The 20,193-nt window shown below is 39.6% G+C and overlaps 1 protein-coding gene across 19 annotated transcripts in view; it reads left to right on the top strand.

The window, feature by feature from the left end:
* The window catches only part of kcnc3a (potassium voltage-gated channel, Shaw-related subfamily, member 3a), a 109,883-nt gene that overhangs the window by 13,731 nt on the left and 75,959 nt on the right, over positions 1-20,193 (top strand). For all 19 annotated transcript variants that reach the window (XR_005131432.1, XR_005131433.1, XR_005131436.1 and 16 more), the window contains exon 2: positions 4,879-5,563. Coding sequence is in view for 14 of the 19 variants with exons in the window: in XM_037544938.1 (XP_037400835.1) it covers positions 4,940-5,563 (624 nt within the window). In the remaining 5 variants the exon portion in view is untranslated. The remainder of the gene's footprint in view (positions 1-4,878; positions 5,564-20,193) is intronic.

Raw genomic sequence — 20,193 nt, forward strand, 5'->3', positions numbered from 1 at the left:
CAGAATGAATGTTTTGGTTCTATTTTCACGCTTGAAAAAATAAGGTTTGTTTTAGAATAACTGATTCAGTTTAACTGAGAGATTTGTGTGAGAGTGTGTGCGCACACCCAACAATATAGTGTACCAAGTTTGACATGACTGCTAGAGCCAGTGACCTGCACCAGTGGCTAGTGAACATAGCTTGGAAGTCAGATGGCTCAAAAGCTAACTTGGCCACTTTTGAGCTCAGATGAAGAGCCGTTTGTGATTGTTAATCCCAAATACTCATGACCATTGATTGTCAGCTAAAATGTCATGATCGTGGTGGCTCTAGCTTAGAGTTTTTTTTTGGTGTTCCAGTTTGTTTGATTTTTTTTTTCTTCTGCATTTAAAATACAGACATGCAGCCATGCTGGTTCTTTCATGTTGACTCATTGAAAATGTCGTTTAATTTTATAGCCCTGTTTGCTGGGTTGATAGTATATGCTGAAGCATTCATTTTAATTGTGAAGGTAAATTTACACAGAAGCCGAGGTGACCGTGATAATTGGTAGGGCTGTGTTCAAACTTGTGATTTGGCGATCTGTCGTGTGTAAGCTTGTGGAGATATGTGTCTTGATGAAACGATTTGGGGGGCGGCGGGGTGTAATTTTACACCTGGCTTTTATGTGTCAGTGATACAGATACCACATTCGAGTTTGATAGTGGGACATTTTATGGCATCCAGTTGCCCATGGACTTATAGCTTCTTTTTGTCATTATTATAGATGTAATCAATTAGTTTGTTTATTTGTTCGGTGTACTGTGATATAATTTTGTTATGGTTTGTATTAGGGATGCAAATTTTGGCAAATTCTATTGACTGATAAAGGCCTTTATTAGTTGGCTATTAATCATTAACTGGTGATTATTCATATTTTCTGCTCGGTTAAAAATAAAAAGCCGTGGTATGATGTCAAAGTTTTACGTGACGTTTACATCATGTGTTTTTCTGTGAATTTATTGGCAGGTTGCAAAGCAGAGGTCAGATTCCTGACTGGTTCATGTAGACACATTATCTGATTGCCCAAGTCCATGTAAAAGCATTTAACGAAGTACTAACAATCTGATTTTCTGCAGTCATCAGATTGAATGCATGAACTCACTGATAAACCTGCCTGTTGAAATCCATTGGTTGAACAATTGTTGATTAGCAGTTAATTACCTACACTTTTACATCTCTAGTCTGGCTAGTAGATAATATTGTGATTTGAGCTTCAAGTTCATATTGCCTAGCTCTAGTAGTGTGTGCATAAGAGAGAGAGAGAGAGCGGAAGGGAGAGGTCAGCCTGCTCACTGTGATCTACGTGTTTTATGCGGAACCTGAACGTGAGAGTAAGGGATTATGAGGGAATGAGAAAGAAAGGAAGCTCATTTAGGTCCCTTAGCCATTCAGAGAAAGGAGAAAGGGGTAGGAAGGAGGATATGAGGAGGAGGAGGAGGAGTCATTCTTTGTTTTACTGCAGCAGAAAATCATTCACTTCTCCACTGCTGCCCTCCTCCCTGCACACAGTGCAGCATTAATGCAAGAGCAGGAGCGTTAGAGAGAGGGGGGTGGGGGTGGGGGGGTGGGAGAGGTCACTGCTGTAACAGTTAGGATTTACTAGCTAAGGTTTGTCCTTTAGCATAGCTTAGCAATGGCTGCACAAAATAGCTGCCCTGTTTATGATTGCCTTCGCAATAATGATATCACAGAGGGCTGCAGTATGCAATTCAGTGTTTTTTTACTGTTTTGCTGTGAGCATCCTGACCAATCACATTTGCAGATGAGTTTCTCTGGTGGTCAAGGTGTTCATGTAATCCAATAAGCGTAGATTATTTGGGTCAGAATAAGCAGGCCAGTGCCATATTGAGTTTAGTATGTGTTTTAGTGTATTGCAATATGTTTGGTATGTTACCAACACAATCACACTTGATGTATGTTGTAGGCCAGTTCTGAACGGTCACGTTATTAATTCATTATATATATCACAATAAAGTACATCACAATCACAGTATGCACCAATATATTCACAGTAACTATATTTTGCAAATGTATCCTTAATTATGTTGCATTATTGATTCACCAGTACAACTTTAATACATTGCAAGGCATATCAGTCACAGTATGTAGCAGTACAATTTCAATAGCTATATTTTGCAGGTTTATCTTGCATAATGTCAAATGAATGATTTACCAGCATATTATTAATATATTTCAAGGTATATTGTAACTGCATTATGTTCCAGTGTAATTGCAATAGGTGTAGGTTTTATTTGCACCCCTAAATCGTATGTATTGATATTTAGATCTTCATTCTGTGTCTTACCAGCACCGAAAGGGTTAACAGCGTACCCTGTTCTGAATGGACTGCATAACATTGAAGTACTGCACTGATAGAGTGAGAAAGAGAGAGTGTGAGAGAGAGTTAATGCTCTGCAGTCTTTTCTCCCCATTTTGTGGAGCTCAGCAAATAATCGTTCTACCTTTAGCTTTTTTTCCCCCTCCTCCTCCTTCTCCTGTCTTCCCCCTCCCACTCGTTTCCCCCTCTCTCCTCATTGGTTATGCTCAGAGCATGGTGATGGAGGGGTGGGGGTGATAGCTGAGGCAGTGGAGGAGAACAGACCCTCATAAGGGAAACCTATTTGTTATGCAATATTTAAAGCGTATATGACAACCCCCAGCTGCTCCGCATTAGATATCACTCAGCTCTCGAGCGTCTGTCAGCGTGTGTAGCACGTGTGCATTTAAAATGTCCTAACATTTTAGAGGCCATTCATCCACCTGTCATCTTCTCAGCCTGAGAGGTGGTTACATGTACTGTAAATGTTTGAAATATGGAGAGAAAACTTGGAAAATTCGATTTTTTTTTCTCGTCTCTAACTGTAACCTCTGTCATAGTATTTGATGTTTTCTGCTACTCATATTAGTTCAGCTGTGTCACATGCATGTAGAGGACCCCTTTCTGCCCAGCTTTGCAGTGCCTAGTTAGTGTATCTTAGTGTATCTAGATTTACTGATATTGCGGACTGGCCACCTATGTAGTTTAAGGGGAATTACACCAATTTTATATATATATATATATATATATATATATATATATATATATATATATAAAAGCTATAATTAAAACGTTGACATGTAAACAAAGTCATTGGTTGATGAGTGCTTTTATTTGAAATGCTTAGTTCTGGAGAAGCTGGAGAAACAAGCATTGTTTACAGTGGTAGCGATCAGAACTAGACGTCCGAAGAGTTTAATGCTCCTAAAGATATCTTGCAGAATGTTGTTCCTAATAGATATGAATACTCAGTCTGACAAGTTTGTTTTATGCTAGGTTTAGGCAATTTCTGACTAAAACATATTTCTTAAATGTGTTCAAGATACATGTGAGGCAAAATAGCCAAAGAAAACGTCTTTCAGATTTTCCATCACCATCAACAGTGAATACATGAACTCCAGACACATGATGGTTATCTAGTTGTTTTATTTAGTGAAATAAAATGGTTATATTTGCATTGTAGAAAGTGTGACCCCTGGTTCTTGTCACCACCACTGTAAAAAAATCAGTTGGTATGTTTCTCTATAATCGATTTCACACCAAATCACTCCAAATGAGTTTGTTTTATATCTCAGCAATTGAATTATGCAGCAATAAAATCAACTCAAATTTACACAAGATGTAGTCAAACAGCATGTTTGGTGTCTAGCATGGGTAATACTGCAAGATAATACTGAAATTCTTATATATTATGGATGTTAAGTTATCTGTGTAGTACCAGCTCTTTAGCATTGGCTTGGTTGGTCTTTTGTAAACAAATCTTTTGTCTGAAAATGGTCCCAAATGTAGTCGCTCAGCCAAGACGTGTTTTTGGTGCATGAAGTTTGTTTCCTTTGTTTTGCATTGGAGCTATGATGCTAATGTAATTAACAAGTAATGGACCATTTTGTACATGGATGAGCATTGCACACCTAAATCGTCACATGCATACGTCAAACTGTGAGTTAAGGAATTAAGTTAAGGAATATCTAATAGACTTTCTTATGTGGGTTCTGACTCTGTTTAAAAGTGATCCGTAGTATGGCTAAAGCTAAAAACAGTAATAGCGTCAGCATTAGTAGTATTTAGAGATGGGCGATACAGCAAAAGCATAATATTACAATTTTTTATGTTTTTTTTGGACAGCTGAGTGGTTGGAACAGACAAAGCAGTGCCACATTTACAAAACAAATATCAAAATCTTTGCAATTTCAGCATTTCATAGGACTGATAATGCTTTTTGTAATCAAATGTGTAGTAGGGAAGTATTTTTAAGTACTGACAAGATTCACAATATGTTCAGAAAAGCATATTATGGTATACTTTATCATGATATCACTAATATTGGCCATTTGAATTGTAATTGTGGACTGAAAGGGAAATCTCATATTTTCATGTACATGTCTACCAATGTCAATGCAGGTGCTGATACATAAGCATTTATACAATGTACGGATTAAGTCTACATCTATTAGCATTGTGGAGAAATATAACATTAATGTCCTTACATATGAACTCAGCTCAGTGAAGTGTAGATGTTTTAGCTCAGTAGCCTAGCATTGCTTAAAGATTCAGCTTTTCTGGAGTGCAATAAATATGTGTTTAAAATATTGGGCAAATCTCAACATCTGTGTGATGCTGATAATTCCTTTAGACAGATATCGTGCCATAAAGATATCATTATGCATCCCTTTTAAATACATTAGGTTTAAGGCTGATTTGTGCAGTAAAATTGGATGATAGCAGGTAGATGTAACTTGCTGTGTTGAGCATCCTTTTAACAAATCTCTTCTCCTCTCTCCCCCTCTCTCTCTCTTGCTATCCCTCTCTCTCTCTGCAGGCTCCTCCTCCCCCCTCCCCTCTCTGTTCTCTCTCTCCTCCCCCCCTCCCCGTCCTCCTCTATGCTCAGTTCGGTGTGTGTCTCCTCTTTCAAAGGGCGCAAGGGTGGGAACAAGTCGTCCAACAAAGCATGTTACAGCGCCGACATGACTTGTCCGTCAGACAACGAAAAGATCGTGATCAACTGCGGGGGGATTCGACACGAGACGTACCGCAGCACGCTAAAAACGCTGCCCGGCACGCGTCTGTCGTGGCTGACGGAGCCGGATGCCTTCAGCAACTTCGACTACGATCCGAAGTCGGACGAGTTCTTCTTCGACCGGCACCCCAACACCTTTGCGTTCATACTCAATTACTATAGAACAGGCAAGCTGCACTGCCCTAACGATGTGTGCGGACCGCTTTTTGAAGAAGAGCTCGCCTTCTGGGGCATTGATGAGACGGACGTGGAAGCCTGCTGCTGGATGAACTACCGGCAGCACCGGGACGCTGAGGAGGCCCTGGATAGCTTTGAGACACCCGAACCTGACCCACCCGAGGACGACCCGGCACTCACCGGCGGCGCTGATGGTGACCTGAAGCGCCTCTGCCTGCAGGAGGACGGCCGCAAGCCCAGCTGGTGGAGCGTCTGGCGGCCGCGCATTTGGGCGCTTTTCGAGGATCCATACTCGTCCAAATACGCCCGGGTGAGTGAGTGTGAGTGACGGAATGAACGGGTAGGTGGGTGAAGGTTTCGGACACTAAATCCTGTTTAGGAAACCATGCGCATGCTTCCAAAGGAGATGGTGAAAACTCAGAGTGAGGAAATACAGGTTTGTCATAGTGGCGCATGCTGTAAACGAGAAGCTGTAGATTTTATTGGGATAAAAGTTTGACGGCTCTCTTGGCTTTTTTTATTGGGCTCTCTCTCTCTCTCCGTTTCTCTCCCCTTCTCTGTCTGTCTTTTTCCTTCTCTCTTGCTTACTTTTTCTCTGTATTTATCTTATTTACTTATTTACTCCATCTTATTTCTATTTCTGTCTCTCTTCTCTATCTTTTTCTTACTGTCTCTGTTTCTATCTCTTGTTTGCTTTCTCTCCCACTTCTTTTTCTTTCCTTTTTTATCTCCTCTTTTTTCCTTTTGTCTCTCTCTCTCTCTCTCTGTGTCTCTGTATCTCTCCCCATCTCTCTTGCTCACTGTCTTCCTCTCTAAAACGTGGCTCTAGCTCTGTCCTCTCTCCTCTCCAAGTGATCTCTCCGTTTTTACGCATTATTTGCCCGTTAACTCTGCGTCTCACTCTTGCTGCATCTGCACTGCCCCCCACTGCCACTTTCCCACGCTTGATTAAATCGACTTTTTTTCCCCTCCTCCTCCAGAGCTCTGCTCTCTCGCTCCCTCGCTCGACTCCATCGTTTTCGCCACTCGCATCATTCAATCTCGATTAGCGCATTATCTCCCCACGCGCTCTTTCACTTCTCTTAGGCTATCATTCCCTCATGCGTTCCTCTGTCTTCATGCATCTATCCATTTCTCGCTTTCTTTCTCCCTTGCTCATTCGCCTCAGTTCAAGAAAACCTCCCTCCCTCTGTGTTTGCTCCCATGTTCACAAGAACACATTTGTTTGGTTTTGGAAACCCATGGACCACACATTAAACTGTATTTTCACACCGTCTAAAACAATGTACGCAATTTCTACATTAATAAAGCAACAGTTATTGCCAAAAATCAACTAAAGAAGTTAAAACTGTTGATGATGTGATGATGATCTGCTTTTTTGTTGCATCTGATTTAGGCTTATAGGTTGAACTGCTGTTTTATTCATTCATTCGTCCTTTACACAATAAACCAGCATAGTTAATGTAACTGAAACCTTTTGTGAATATGCTTCTAGAAGATCCTGAGGCACTCCCCTATGATTTTAATTATATTACAAAATATCAGTAATAACTCAACTTTGAAGGGTTGCATAGTTTCTATTAGTATAGCATAGTATTATTTCACTTTATTTTTAATTCATGAGAATCATGCTTGGGTTTAAACTCTACAAGTTTTGCAGTACTACTTCTGTTGCAATATAAAGTTTTGGACGGAAAGACAATGTGTGAATTCCTAAAACATGTTTTTGCTTCATTGTATTGAGATATATAGCTAAATGAGCTTTCCTATTGGTTAGGACTTCAGGAGCTGAACTGAAGCCCTAACGCCTTAGCTTTCCTATCAGTATATATATATGAATGGCAGAGGAATTGGTTGGACCAATTTTGTGATAGGAAGTCATTCTAAGCCTTCTGGAAGTTCTAGATAAGTCACTGGCTGAATACAAACAGCAGCCTAAACAGTGGGTCGTTAGAAACAGAGAGCAGCAGCAGCAGCAGCTCTATATCAGAGCTGCTCACTACTGCTCACTATAGCTCACTACTGAAAGAGTCAAACTGTGGAACTCCTACAAGTTAGAATAAACACTAATATGTCTCACAAGCTTCAGGTAAAACATGGAATGTCTTTGGAAGCTTCAGATGTCTGTTTAATTTAGAATTGTCTTTTTGAATTTTCCATCCTACCGTGGCGCTCTGGTGCTAACACATGTTCCATTCCGCCTTAAACGAAAAGAAAAGAACCGTCAGCCTCATTAGAAAGTGTTCACGTAAATCACCTTTAGCTTAGTGTGTTAACAAACTACTAGCATAGGGACGTTAGCAATATTGAGTTTTATTTTTTCTGAGATGTGAGAATTTATGGCCCAAACCGAAGGCCTAGCAGTAATAATCACAGTTCGCACTGATTAATATGCAAATATGTGATTCATTGCATAGTTATGTAATTAATTACATTTACATTCAATTTACCTCAGGTTCAGATCTGTACTTCTGACTTTTATTATTAGTTTTGATGTCAGAAAACTGTTAAAGCATGTTTTTTTTCTTTCTGCAGAACAAGAATGTGCACACAGCAATAACTTGTCATCAAGTTCCAGTCATCCTTCTTCAGTTCCATTCAAACTGATTCCTCACTTTCAGTAGAACTTTTCATCAAGCTATGAATGAGGAGAAATAAAACATTTATTCACATTTATTCATTATGAATTTCACCAGTTATAACATCATGCTTTTGTTATCACTGGATAAAGTCTAAATGCCACAATGCTTCAAATTGACCTCCGTAGACTAAGCTAGTGATCGCTACAGGTAGTGCTACAAGTGCTCCCTGGTTATACAAGAGGGCCACGCAGCTAAATGTAGTAGCATTTTTTAGTGTTAATCCATTGCCATGAGTTTTCCACGTGGTTGTTTGCATTTACATATACTTGTAGTGTTGTGTAGGTAGCATAACGGCAGTACTTGTTGACAGTATCAATCACAGGTTGATTATGGAAAAGAGTCACATCTACTTAAAACAAAAGCGCTGATGCACACAGTCACTGACAGATTGCACTATCCGCCAGGAAGTGTAGGGGGCGACATGGCTTCTCTTGTTTTGTTGCACCATCAAGCGGATACCGCATGGAAATTTGAAGCATGGCAGCGCTGTGGCTGGGCACAGAAGTGAGACAGAATGACATAGAAACTAATAATAGTCGATAGAGTAATCTATTATAGAAATAATTGTTATGTTTAGGTTTAAAAGTGTTGTTGTGATGTGAATGGTGTTAATGGTGTTAAACTCTCTCACTCTTGCACCGGCACACTCACACACATACACGTGTACAACCTGAGAAAATGTAGGTGTGCCCCATATTTTTGGCCTCTGAGGTTTTGAGTGGGCATTTCTGCCCAGTAGAACTGGACCGATCTCTCTGGCCGCCGGCTTTTCTCTTTGGTCTGCAGCAGCACTAGTGGTTCTCTTTCATGCTTACTCAGCATGAGCCGTGACCACCAGCGCCAAATAATCAGCTCTGCTCTCCAGCAGGGCTGTTTGCAGAGTGAGAAACACATTGCCTGCTTGTTCACACTACAAAGCACACTCACAATTGAGCCTTTTCATATGATAGATAGAGATATATAGAATGATGCACTGTAAAAGGTGGAACCGAGTAGAAGTTGATTAAACATGTTTGAGTTTAGAAATTTTGTAAAGCATTGCTTTTGTTCACTTTATAGATTTAAGTTGCTTTGCAGTGTTTCTTTCAGAAGGTGTATTGGAGTTATAACCGGTTAATCTGCTAACTACCACATGGTCAACTGACAAACAAGTTTTCCAGTGTAGCTAGTTGGGCAGGTAGGGTCTTTTTATTACCAGTTTAGAGTTGCTACAGGTGATACGAAGCTGGGCTGGGTTCCCCCGAAAGCCTCTTGGCGCAAACACAAGTCTTAAATGGTAGAGTGAGCATCACACTGAACCCTCTTTACCAGTTAAGATGTTGTTGTAGCTGATCAAAACTAGTCAGGTTGGAAATGACAGATTTTTTCCACCATGCTGGTGTTGGTGTGAGTACACCGAAAAAACAAACTACACTCGATCTATCCTGACAGTGTGACCTGCGTAAAATATCAATATCATTCAAATTTAATGACATACTTTCCATATTTTGACAAAACACTGCAGTTTCTCTTTTACTATAAATGCTTTACTTGCTGGGAAAATGAACTGTTTTCTTTTCGTGGCATCTAGTTAGCAATAGTGTATGTAATTAATTTAGTCTCTCTCTCTGTCACTCTCTATCTCTAGTTATCTAAAAATCTATACTCATTTAAAGTGACAAAGCCTTCCTGTGAATCGGATTGTTATCTGTTAAGCCGTATTTTTTGCAGATGAGGACACATGAAGATGGTTTATTGACTGGCTTACGCGTGACGTCCACGTTTTCTGCTGATGTAAAACAATCCCCTTCACTGTGCAGTAACCCATGAAACCCCCCAAAACGTAATTGCAGCCTATGAATGCTTGACTTATGGTGTATTTGACTCACTCTCTTTACATTTCTCTACATGTTTTTCGAAGAGTCGGTCCATACATGAATCTCCAGGTTTAAATGAAAGGTCAGCAGTAGCATTCAGCCAATAAAAACATGCTGTCACTGATACTGAAATTTATTTATTTATTTATATATTTTTAACATTAGTTTTATGTTTACCCAGTTCTCTCTCAGTTTAATGGCCAATTCCCATATATCACACGCTGCTAACCAGCTGGGAGGGTGAAGGCTACTGTGTGCTTTCCTCCGAGACACATGAAGTGGCACTAATGCAGTGTCCCTGTGGGACAACTCTGACTACCAATTCCGTTACACTTCTGCTTACATTGCACTAGGGGACGGTGGGGGAGAGGGACAGCTACACACCCCGAGAGAGCAAGGCCAGTTACACTCTCTCTCGAGAGACATCAGCTTGGGCTGAAAATTTGATAGGGCCATTGCTTTTATGGTTGCGCCATTCAGGAGATCCCTGGTACCCATTTTAAGCTGCCAAGAATTCTGATAACCTGTTGTGTTGATGTCAATTTGTATAGTCAAAAATGAAGAGCTCCAGATTTCTAGTTAACCAGTGGTTTACTGACTGACATGATTTTTAGTTGTATAATTTAATTTACAAGAGGAGAAACTCCCAAAGTCTGTGCTTCCCAGAGTTCTTAGCTTTTTTACATTAGATTTTTTTTATTGTTTCTCTTCAAGTTCAACATGCAGCCGTTAAAATGATCAGGTATTTGTTAAAGGTATAGGTAAATTATAAAATGTAACACACAGCTGCAAAGCAGTATTTTTTCTTTATACGCTATCTATAAATCCATTAAAGCCTATGCATAATTCAGTTGTTGAGATAATTGTGGAGTAAATAGAATCACTCAGAGTGGTTTGGTGTGAAATGGTGCCCTGTAGGGAGACGTACCTGCTTACTGCATTCTTTACAGTGGTGGGGATAGGAAGCCCATAATGTGCCCATAATGTGCAGTGAACCTACTGGTGTCTTCAGAGTTTTTATTGGGTTTAATCATATCTCAAAACTATTGTAAAACTGTTTTGAGGCATCAGGCATGGTTTCATAACCATGTAAAAACTGTGAGGGTGCTTTTATAGAAATTAAACTCTTCAGGAAAAATATGGTGGACTTTCCCTTTTAATATTGCCTCATGCCATCAGCTACACGGGTTCAGCTTGAATGGGCAGCAAATGAGTAGATCATGATATTTGATCATTTCTCACCTTGCTTTGCTGTCTTTTGAATCATTTTATTTATTTAGTTATGTATTTATTTATTTATTTTTGAGCAGCTTTGGTTGTGATTATTGTTGAAAGTACATTTGAAGTACCAGAGTGCGTCAAATCAGTGGCAGTAACAGTAGGACTCTCTTCATTGTCAGCAAGTGCTTACAGGGTTCTTTATCACTGATGACACACTTGCTGCTTTATTAGCAGCTACTGAACGAGTGCAGAGCGTCATGCTGCGCTGCTAATCATCGCTTACATCCTCTCTTTCTCCCTCTAGCTCTCTCTGTGTTCCTCTCCTCTCTTTTCCTCCTTGCCTCTCTCTCTTTCTGTCTTTCTCCCACTTTCTTTCTTTGTCTCCCTCCTTCCATCACTGTGTCCCTTTTCCTTTCTGCCTCCCTCTCTTTCTCCCTCTGTCTTTCTCTCTCCCCTTTCTCCGTCTCTTTCCTCTCTCTGCTTTCATTCATTTTCTTTCTTCTTCTGTCTCTCTCTCTTCTCTCTTTCCTATTTGTCTTATCTCTCTTGCCTTTTCTTTCTTTCTCACTCTCCTTCTTTCTCGCCCTCTAGCCCCCCCTTCTCTCTACTCCTGTGCTATAGCGTAACACTGCGGCGTCTCATACTAGCTGACTGCGCGCTGATTTCTGCTGCAGCACAGAAAGGCTGTATAACAGTGAAGGAGAGAGAGGGGAGGGGGTGAAAAGAGAGAAAAGATAAATAGATTGTGTGTGTGTGTTTTTATATGTATATATATATATATATATATATATATATATGTGTGTGTGTGTGTGTGTGTGTGTGTGTGTGTGTGTGTGTGTGTGTGTGTGTGTTTCTCCTCATTTGTCCATTACACTCGTGCTGCTGTCTGGATTCTGTCAGTCATTTAACTGTATTAGTAAAGCAGACCCCTCACATGGCTTTTCTTATAGAGTATTTTGACTTATTTGCTCCTCCAGAGCACAGAAACAGAATCACTGTCAGGTTGCTTCGAGCAGAAATGCAGGTATCGAGCAGGAAGCTGTATCATGCCAATATTAGAGATGCGCACGGCTATTCAAGTACTCGGTTAAACGCTCGAGGAAACGCTGACTTCAGGTTTTAACAAGGCTGTGATATTTTTGCTCATATTTGTGAATGTATCTGTTATATTACACTTTACTATGAAATACGAATGCCTTAATGTGAGTGTTGCCAAGGATGCATAGATAAACGGGAATTCCACCAGTTGGTACGAGTTCAAAATAAGACTAGACCTATACAGCGTTCATGAATGGTCTAAAATGAGTTTCATGTTCTAATGTTCATTAATCAGAACATCAATAAGCGTTTACAACACAAAGAAAAAGCGAAACATTGACCTGTTGTTTGCCTGATAGTGAACCCACATTCATTTATACAGAATTTTTTTGTTTACTGGTCTTTGTCTTTTTTTTTTTTAATCAGTTAGCATTAAACCTGTTAGTGTCATCACATGTTCATATTATTCAGCTATAACAGCTAACCTTTGCTGTTTATTGTTATAACTGCTTATTACTGAAGTGTTTATGAACTAATAACCATTATCAAACTATTTTTAAATAGTTCATAAACCCCTTATAAGAGCTGTCTTATTTTAAAGTGGTGCCCACCACTTTTTTCAAAATATGTAATTTATCATATATAATCGTTGAGATGTCAACAAAGTTATTCAGAGTGATATAACGTGAGTTGTAGAGAAACTTACAGGCTCAGATTTCTTTAAATCTGAATTAAATGGTGGTGAATCTGTAAAAAAGATTCTTTGGGGAGTGTTTTGCTTTACAGCCATAAACAGATCTTATTTTAGGCCGATCCCTTCAGAACTTAAACAATATCTGAATCAGGCAGAAGATTCACAGCCATTTAAATCCTACACGGTACACTACACAGCTTCTAAAAAAACACAATTATGAAAAGATGATGTCTTGCGCTGTTTGGTTTCTACGTTTTTTTTGGAAATCCCTACTTGGGTTGAACGAATCCAGTCTTTATAGGAAAGTCTGGCCACTCAGTAGCCATCTTGGCAACGCCCCCAGGCAGTTATTTCCACACATACAAGACCAGATGTGTCTCTCCGAATGAGGAGAGAACTGTAAACCCCCAAAAAAGCAAGTTTGAAATCACTGATAAAATTGTGCAAAAAGATTATAGCGTTTGGTTTAAATAGCTCACTAAAATGCATTTTTCCAGCTTGTTCTGACTGCTGCACATACCGGATAGTCACAATTTTGAGGGGGTGTCCTGCTTGTAACTTTTCCAGGAAAGCTGATTGGCTCATTTTATTGAAGGGCCTTCTTCATGAACAGAGGTCACGTCACTAGCTTTCCCATGCATTGTTTTACCCATTCGATAATAGCATATGTCCTGTAACAAAGCTTGAATGATTAAGAGTAAGTGATACTTTTTTGATCCCACAACCAGGGAAATTCCACCTCCGCATTTAACTCATCCATGAAGTGAAACACCACATACACACTAGTGAACACACACACACTAGGGGGCAGTGAGCACACTTGCCCGGAGCGGTGGGCAGCCCTAACCACGGCGCCCGGGGAGCAGTTGGGGGTTAGGTGTTTTGCTCAAGGACACCTCAATCATGGACTGTCAGCCCTGGGGATCGAACCGGCAGCCTTCCCGGTCACAGGGCCAGCTCCCTAACCTCCAGCCCACACCTGCCCTGTAGTAGCGGTGTATTTCTTACTGTGGGCATGTAGATGCTCATCTTAAAGGGACAGTTTGGCCAAAATGAAAAATGTAACCATCAGTTGTAAACATACAACAATCAAAAGTTGTGGACACCTGCTCATCCAGTGCTTCTTCCAAAATCAAGAGTATTAAAAAGGAGTGTGTCCCTCTCTGCTGCAGTAGCTGACTAACTCTAACTCTACTCTTCGTGGAAGACTGCACTAAATGTTGGAACATTACTGTGAGGATTTACTTGCATTCAAGAGCAGGAGCATTAATGAGATCAGCTATTGATGTTGGATGATTAGTTCTGGATCACAAATGATGCCATCCAGCTCATCCCAAAGGTATTGGTTGGTGCTCCATCACTCTAGAGAACACAGTTCAACTGCTCCACAGCTCAATGCTGGCGGGCTTCATACCCCTCTAGCCTACGCTTGTCATTGGACATTGTGACCTAAGGCTCGTGTGCAGCTGTTGCAGAGCATCCTGTTCTATTGTCAGTGCTTTTCTACGGAGACAATACAAGCTGTGTGTGCTTTTGGGCTTCTGTGTCTTAATGCAATTGAATTCACTAATAAGGGGTGTCCTCCAAACTTTTGGACATTTAGTGTGTCTGCATGTACCGCAATAGGCTTTACAGTTTAAAGACTAGAAAAATCCCCTTCTGTTGTATTTTGAAGGTGATACTTTAGGACAGACTGTTTGAAATGGTTTATTCTACCTGGTGATAGAAGAAGGAACTCTGATAGCTAGCATCTCCATGCACATCACATCTGCATGTGTCAACCTCTACAGCAGTGGCTATGCAAGCAATCAGAATTTCTTTATCACTATGTTTGTTTGATGTGTTTGCATAATGCATTCTGGGTGATGTAGTGGAAGAGCATTCGATGGAAACAGAACAAGGATGCGACGTTGTGAAAACTTCTGTCAAACCAGTGAGGCTGACGGATGCAGTGCTGTGCAACAGAATTAATACATTACATGACAGATAATGTAAATGCTAGTTTTAGACAGAAATGCCCCTTTAAGACAAGTACCTCTATCATATATAGCTCATTTTAAAGCTTAGTAGTTTATACAGAATAATGATCAGTTTTGGTTAACTATAATTTCTAGATATGATTATGAGAATGTTATAAGACCACCTGTTTCTAGATATGTTCACTTGTTTTTAAGTTATTTTATCTAGTGAAATGAATCATTGTGCAGAGAATAAGATGTGCTGTTGTAAGAAATAATGCTTGAAACAAGCTAAAGTATCATCCAATAGAATAAGATGATTTCACCTCGTTAAATGACTTAAAACAAGTGATACTGTCTAGAAATAGTGTTTTAATATTCTTCCAGTAGTCTCAAAATAAAACCTACTAATATATATTGACTAAAAATGTATGCCCTTGTTCTGGAACGTGACAATTATGTTATTGTTTGTTGTGTGGTTTTGTTTTATCCCTACCACCGAGTACAGTTTTTAAAAGTAATATGATGTTTACACTTGGTCTCCTCTCTCACCGCATGGTCCCCACACTGCGGCTTTGTTGGCGGTCAGAAACCTGTTCGCTTGCCCTGACCTCATGGCCATTCAGAGACGCAGTGCATTTCATTAGGAGCTGCTTGCTCACAGTCAAGCCATAAATCTCACGGATGCTGCTCTCAGGAGCAGTGTGACAAAGAGCAGGATTACATTATGAACATCAGCACCAAGCTCTGTCTCTCTCTCTCTTTTTCTCTATCTATCTCTCTCTCTCTATCTCTTTCTCTCTCTTTCCCTCTCTGTCTCTCTCTCTCTCTGTCTCTCTCTGTCTCTCTCTCTCTCTCTCTCTCTCTCTCTCTCTCTCTCTCTCTGTCTCTCTCTGTCTCTCTCTCTCTCTCTGTCTCTCTCTGTCTCTCTCTCTCTCTATATATATCTCTCTCTCTATATCTCTCTCTGTCTCTGTCTGTCTCTCTCTCTCACTGTCTGTCTCTCTCTGTCTGTCTCTCTCTCTTTCTCTCTCTTTCTTTCTCTCTTTTTCACTCTTTCTCTCTCTGTCTCTCTCTTTCTATCTCTCTCCTTCTCTCTCTCTGTTTCTCTCTCTCTCTCTCTCTCTCTCTCTCTCTCTCTCTCTCATAAATGGGACATTTCCAGGATATTTTAGTGTACGATTTCTATATATTTATTTGAGTTAATGTCTTCAAAGAAATAAAATGTGTGTTAACTTTTGCACCAGCTCACATTTCGTTTTTTCCTGTGTGTTAAATCCAGCAGATACACAGTAATTGTACATTACAATGTGCAGAAGTGTATGCAGCTGTACATTAGTGTTATGAATATGAAATACTTGTCTGTTAATTGTGACGAGTTCAAACCATGTAAAGTGGCGTAGGTGAGTGGCGTTTTTCAGATGTTGTAAAGAAATAATCCAGTGTGATATGATGGTCACAGATCCTCCATGTTGCCATACAGCATTCCTTATATTTGCCTCCAAAGAGGACAGGAGTTAGTGCAAAGTTTAGGAGATAAAACAGGTTTCCTGATAAGCACAGGAGATTCACCTGAGATTCAGAGCTCTGACTTGTGCCACAGGCTTGCTTACTGTGTACCACATGTTGTTTGGGCTGATGGACGATCAACAACCCGCGGCACAACAGCCGCTCACCTACAAAAACCCATTCGCCAAGGATGAACAAGTGTTAAATGGACTTCACAAACACATGCAGCGTTTCTTAGCAACAGCCTGGAGTCAAAATAAATCCGCTATACATTACTCTTAGTAAGCTACTTTGTTCCCGCTACCAAATTTGTCTGGCGGGGTGAAAAGCCATTCATTACTGTCAGACCTCAGTGTTTCACCTTAGACTGAGATAATCTGTGTTAAACCATGTTGTAACTGATCACTTAAGTACTGTGTTACGGTAGGAAACCTTTTCTAATTTTCCCACCGTATCTCAATAAGAAATCCCTTCTCATTTTTAAAGTAGTTGTTTCTTATTTGTCATGTCAGTTTTGTTGATGTCCGGTTATTATTGTTGTAGTTTTGCATTCAAGGTTTTAAGGCAAAAGGCTCACTTCCTTAAATCCAGATACTTGTTCCAATGTGAAGTCAATTTCTCTTGACAGCTTCTACATAAAATATATATTTGGTTTGACATGTATGCATCACCTTGTTTGAGGGAATTTCTTGTGAAGATTAATGTGGGATCTGTTGAGGAGAAGTCAGCTGCAGACTGATGTTGTCCAGTCTGTTTACAGCAGACACTAGAGAGTAATGAAAAAAAGAACAGCTTGTCTTTTGGTTAGTAATTCAACCTGCCTTAGACAGCAGACAGCAGTTTACCGCATGTCGGTTTTCTCTCCGCCTCACTCGGTCAGCTGCATTAGTCGTGTGTAGGCTCAGGACCTGGTTCCTGCAGCAAGCCAAGGCTCTGATTTTGACACTGTGAATGATGTGTAATATTTACGAAATTCCAGCAGGATTGACGATCAGAAATGTAAGCCTGAATGTCTTTGACACGTTTATGAGACAAATATCTTATGAAATTTTGCACTCTTTTGCTGGGACCCAGAGAAGCTGCTGCATACTTACGTGGATGCACCATAGATTTGTCTAGGTAGACATACAGACAGAACTTTTGTGAACTTGAAGTTAAGTTGCAATGTTACAGTAGCAAGACACGTAATTGCACATAAACTTACATATATTAGGCAGAAATAAAAAATAGACAAAGTAAACGGAGAGTGTAGGAGTAAGTATATCCTTTGCATATTTACATAGCATATGATATATATAAGTTCTGTTAATTCAAAAAATGAAATTTGCTTTAGTTGTTTAGTTGTCTTTAAAAGTGAAGGGACATCCCAGAATAATAAGCCACTGTTAAGCCTCAAAAATAGATTGTTAGTCACCTGAAATGTTTTATTTATTTATCTTTGCTGTCCAAAAAAACCCCATGCCTCTCCCTTTTTATCGACTTTTATTTTTCTACACCATTTGAACACAGCAGCTGCTTTTTGTTTTGTGTAATAACTTTTAATCATGAATGGAAAAATAGAAAGGCTCCACACGCACTTGGAATAACATTTTCTTTTCACTAACTTAAATTAAAAGCTGGGACTATGTTTGCCTTTAAAGTAAAGTGTTCGTGTTGGATATACATGATTTTTTGGACAGCAACAGTATGAATTCATTATATTGTGATGCACACTGAAACAGTCAAAAACGTGATAAATTACAGATTATAACTAACTAGAACTGAGAACACCATCATTAGACTGTTGTTGCTGTGGCTTGAGCAGCAGTAGTACTCTAAATGTGGAGCTGTCCAGTGCTGAAACCAAAAGTGGCAGGGAATAACCCTTCCAAGTCTGCAGTTTCAGTTAGTGTTGCTGTTTAAATGCAGTAATTATATAATTACATTAACATTTTATTTACTTTCTTTGTTGTCAGATTCAAGTCTGCCCTTCTGATTCTGCTTGTTTCCTTATAAAAATGACAACTTTTCATCAAAATTTAAAGTTCAGAATCCGCACTTTCCACAGAACTTCTTTGCTTGCTTTATTGAGCTACAGGTGGGAAATAATTAATATACAAGTACTGCATGGAAGTGGATAACTCCACTGGAAGTGATGCAAACAATGATCTAATGGGTTCAATGGCTGGAAACAATGGCAGAACTGTTTTTGCTGCTATGTACACTCATTTCTGAAACGTTCTTCAAAGAACTACATATACCAGGTTCTCCACCATGAAGAAGAACCGTTTAACTGTGCAGTGTATGCATTCAAATAGTTATTGGAGTCACAATTCTGTATATCTCTGTTGTCGTAAGACAACCTCGTATCTCCAAAATGGTAACTTTACAGGAGAAGGAAACAAATCCTGTTTTATTTTTAATGTAAGTTAATGGAACCAGACTTTTTTTCCAAGTCATTTTGGGTGATTTCTTTTGGTCTGTTATTCATGACTTTTACACGTAATTTAAAGGGCAACAGGTATTTTCAATTTTATGTCAAAAACTGAAAAACAAAATGGAGAACGAGGTTTTGTTCTGATAGCAGCGATATACTCTTAAAAACAAAGGTACCAGATAAGGTTTTTGCAAATGCCATAGAACAGGGGTCTTTAATTAAAATCCAGTTAGAGAGAATTTCCTCAAGCAAAGGTCTGGAACATCATAATGTCTAACTATCATGATTCAGTATCATATACTGTTTACTGAAGTAGCCTAGTAGGTATGTCAACATCTTATGTAGTCGACAACTGAATATCAAATCAACTGAAGTACAATTCAGTGATATTTCAACAACATTTATTGTTAGTTTTCTCTTTTCAGAACATGACGTGAAATAACTTCCCTCCGACTGCTGTTTCTCACCTCATCCCTCCACTTTTTGTGCATCACTCGCTCGAGTCTCAGTGCTAATCGTAATGCACAGATCTTATTGGCTGAGTAGAGTCATGTGTGAAATCTACAATGCTTGTGATTGGTCTGTGAATCTCCTGGGTCGCTAAAGCCATACCGTTAAGGCTAGAAAAGTTACACCGAATAAAAAAACTAAACCCCATCAAAATGAAATAGTTCTCCATCGGTTTTAGGTCCAGGTCCACTTCTGGGTCCAGTCTCGGACTGCGGTCCGCCTATTAATGACCTTAGAAGAACCATTTTTGGTTTCCTGAAGAATCTTGAGAGAACCATTGTTGTAAGAATCTTTAGATTATGTAAAAGTTCTTTAAGCCTTTGAAAGGTTCTTCAGGAACCTTGTCTGTGGGCATCGTTCCATTTTTAAGAGTGTATAGCCATTGCCTTCACTAACAAACCTTTAAAGAACCTTTTTTAGGCGTAAACCTGCATGTGCAGTGCACATAGCCTGTGCTCGCAGCAGCTCTTTCCCTCTGTGCAGGACCGTCTCCCCTGCAGGTGTTTGGAAACATTTAGTGACACTGAATGGTGAACACAGGCGCTGAAAATAACCCCGCACGTCACAGCTCTGGGCTCTTTTGTACTTGAAAAGTGTGTCGCGCCTCCAACGTAGGCGTAAGGGTATCACTTCTCACTTCCACAACGAGGTTTGATTTATTTATTACCAACACGGGGGACGCACCAAGCGCGGCAGCCCTCAGTTTACACACACACAGCACAGCATCAGCTTTCTTATAGGTTGTATACACATACACAGCGAGGCTGGGTAATTCCAGGTAACCTGGCAGTATGTTCAGTCATTATAGGTTACAGTTTGTAACACATTTCCTTGATTTTTTTTATATATATATAAATGCATGAGTCTACATTTCTAAAGGTGCGAAAAATAAGATGGCACTGATCTGATACATATGGTAGCACATTCCTACTAACAGTATGTCAGTATTTAGACTTGAAATAGTAACTTACTATGTTAAAATAATTACTTTCTTGAGCTGTTTTATTTATTTATTTATAGGAGTTCTTTAAAATAATGACTGTATCTTGAAATAATGTTGTACTGGGTCAAAATAATGACTTATTTTTGTGAACTT

This window comes from Pygocentrus nattereri, chromosome 14 (assembly GCF_015220715.1).
Source record: "Pygocentrus nattereri isolate fPygNat1 chromosome 14, fPygNat1.pri, whole genome shotgun sequence".
Taxonomy (NCBI): domain Eukaryota; kingdom Metazoa; phylum Chordata; class Actinopteri; order Characiformes; family Serrasalmidae; genus Pygocentrus; species Pygocentrus nattereri.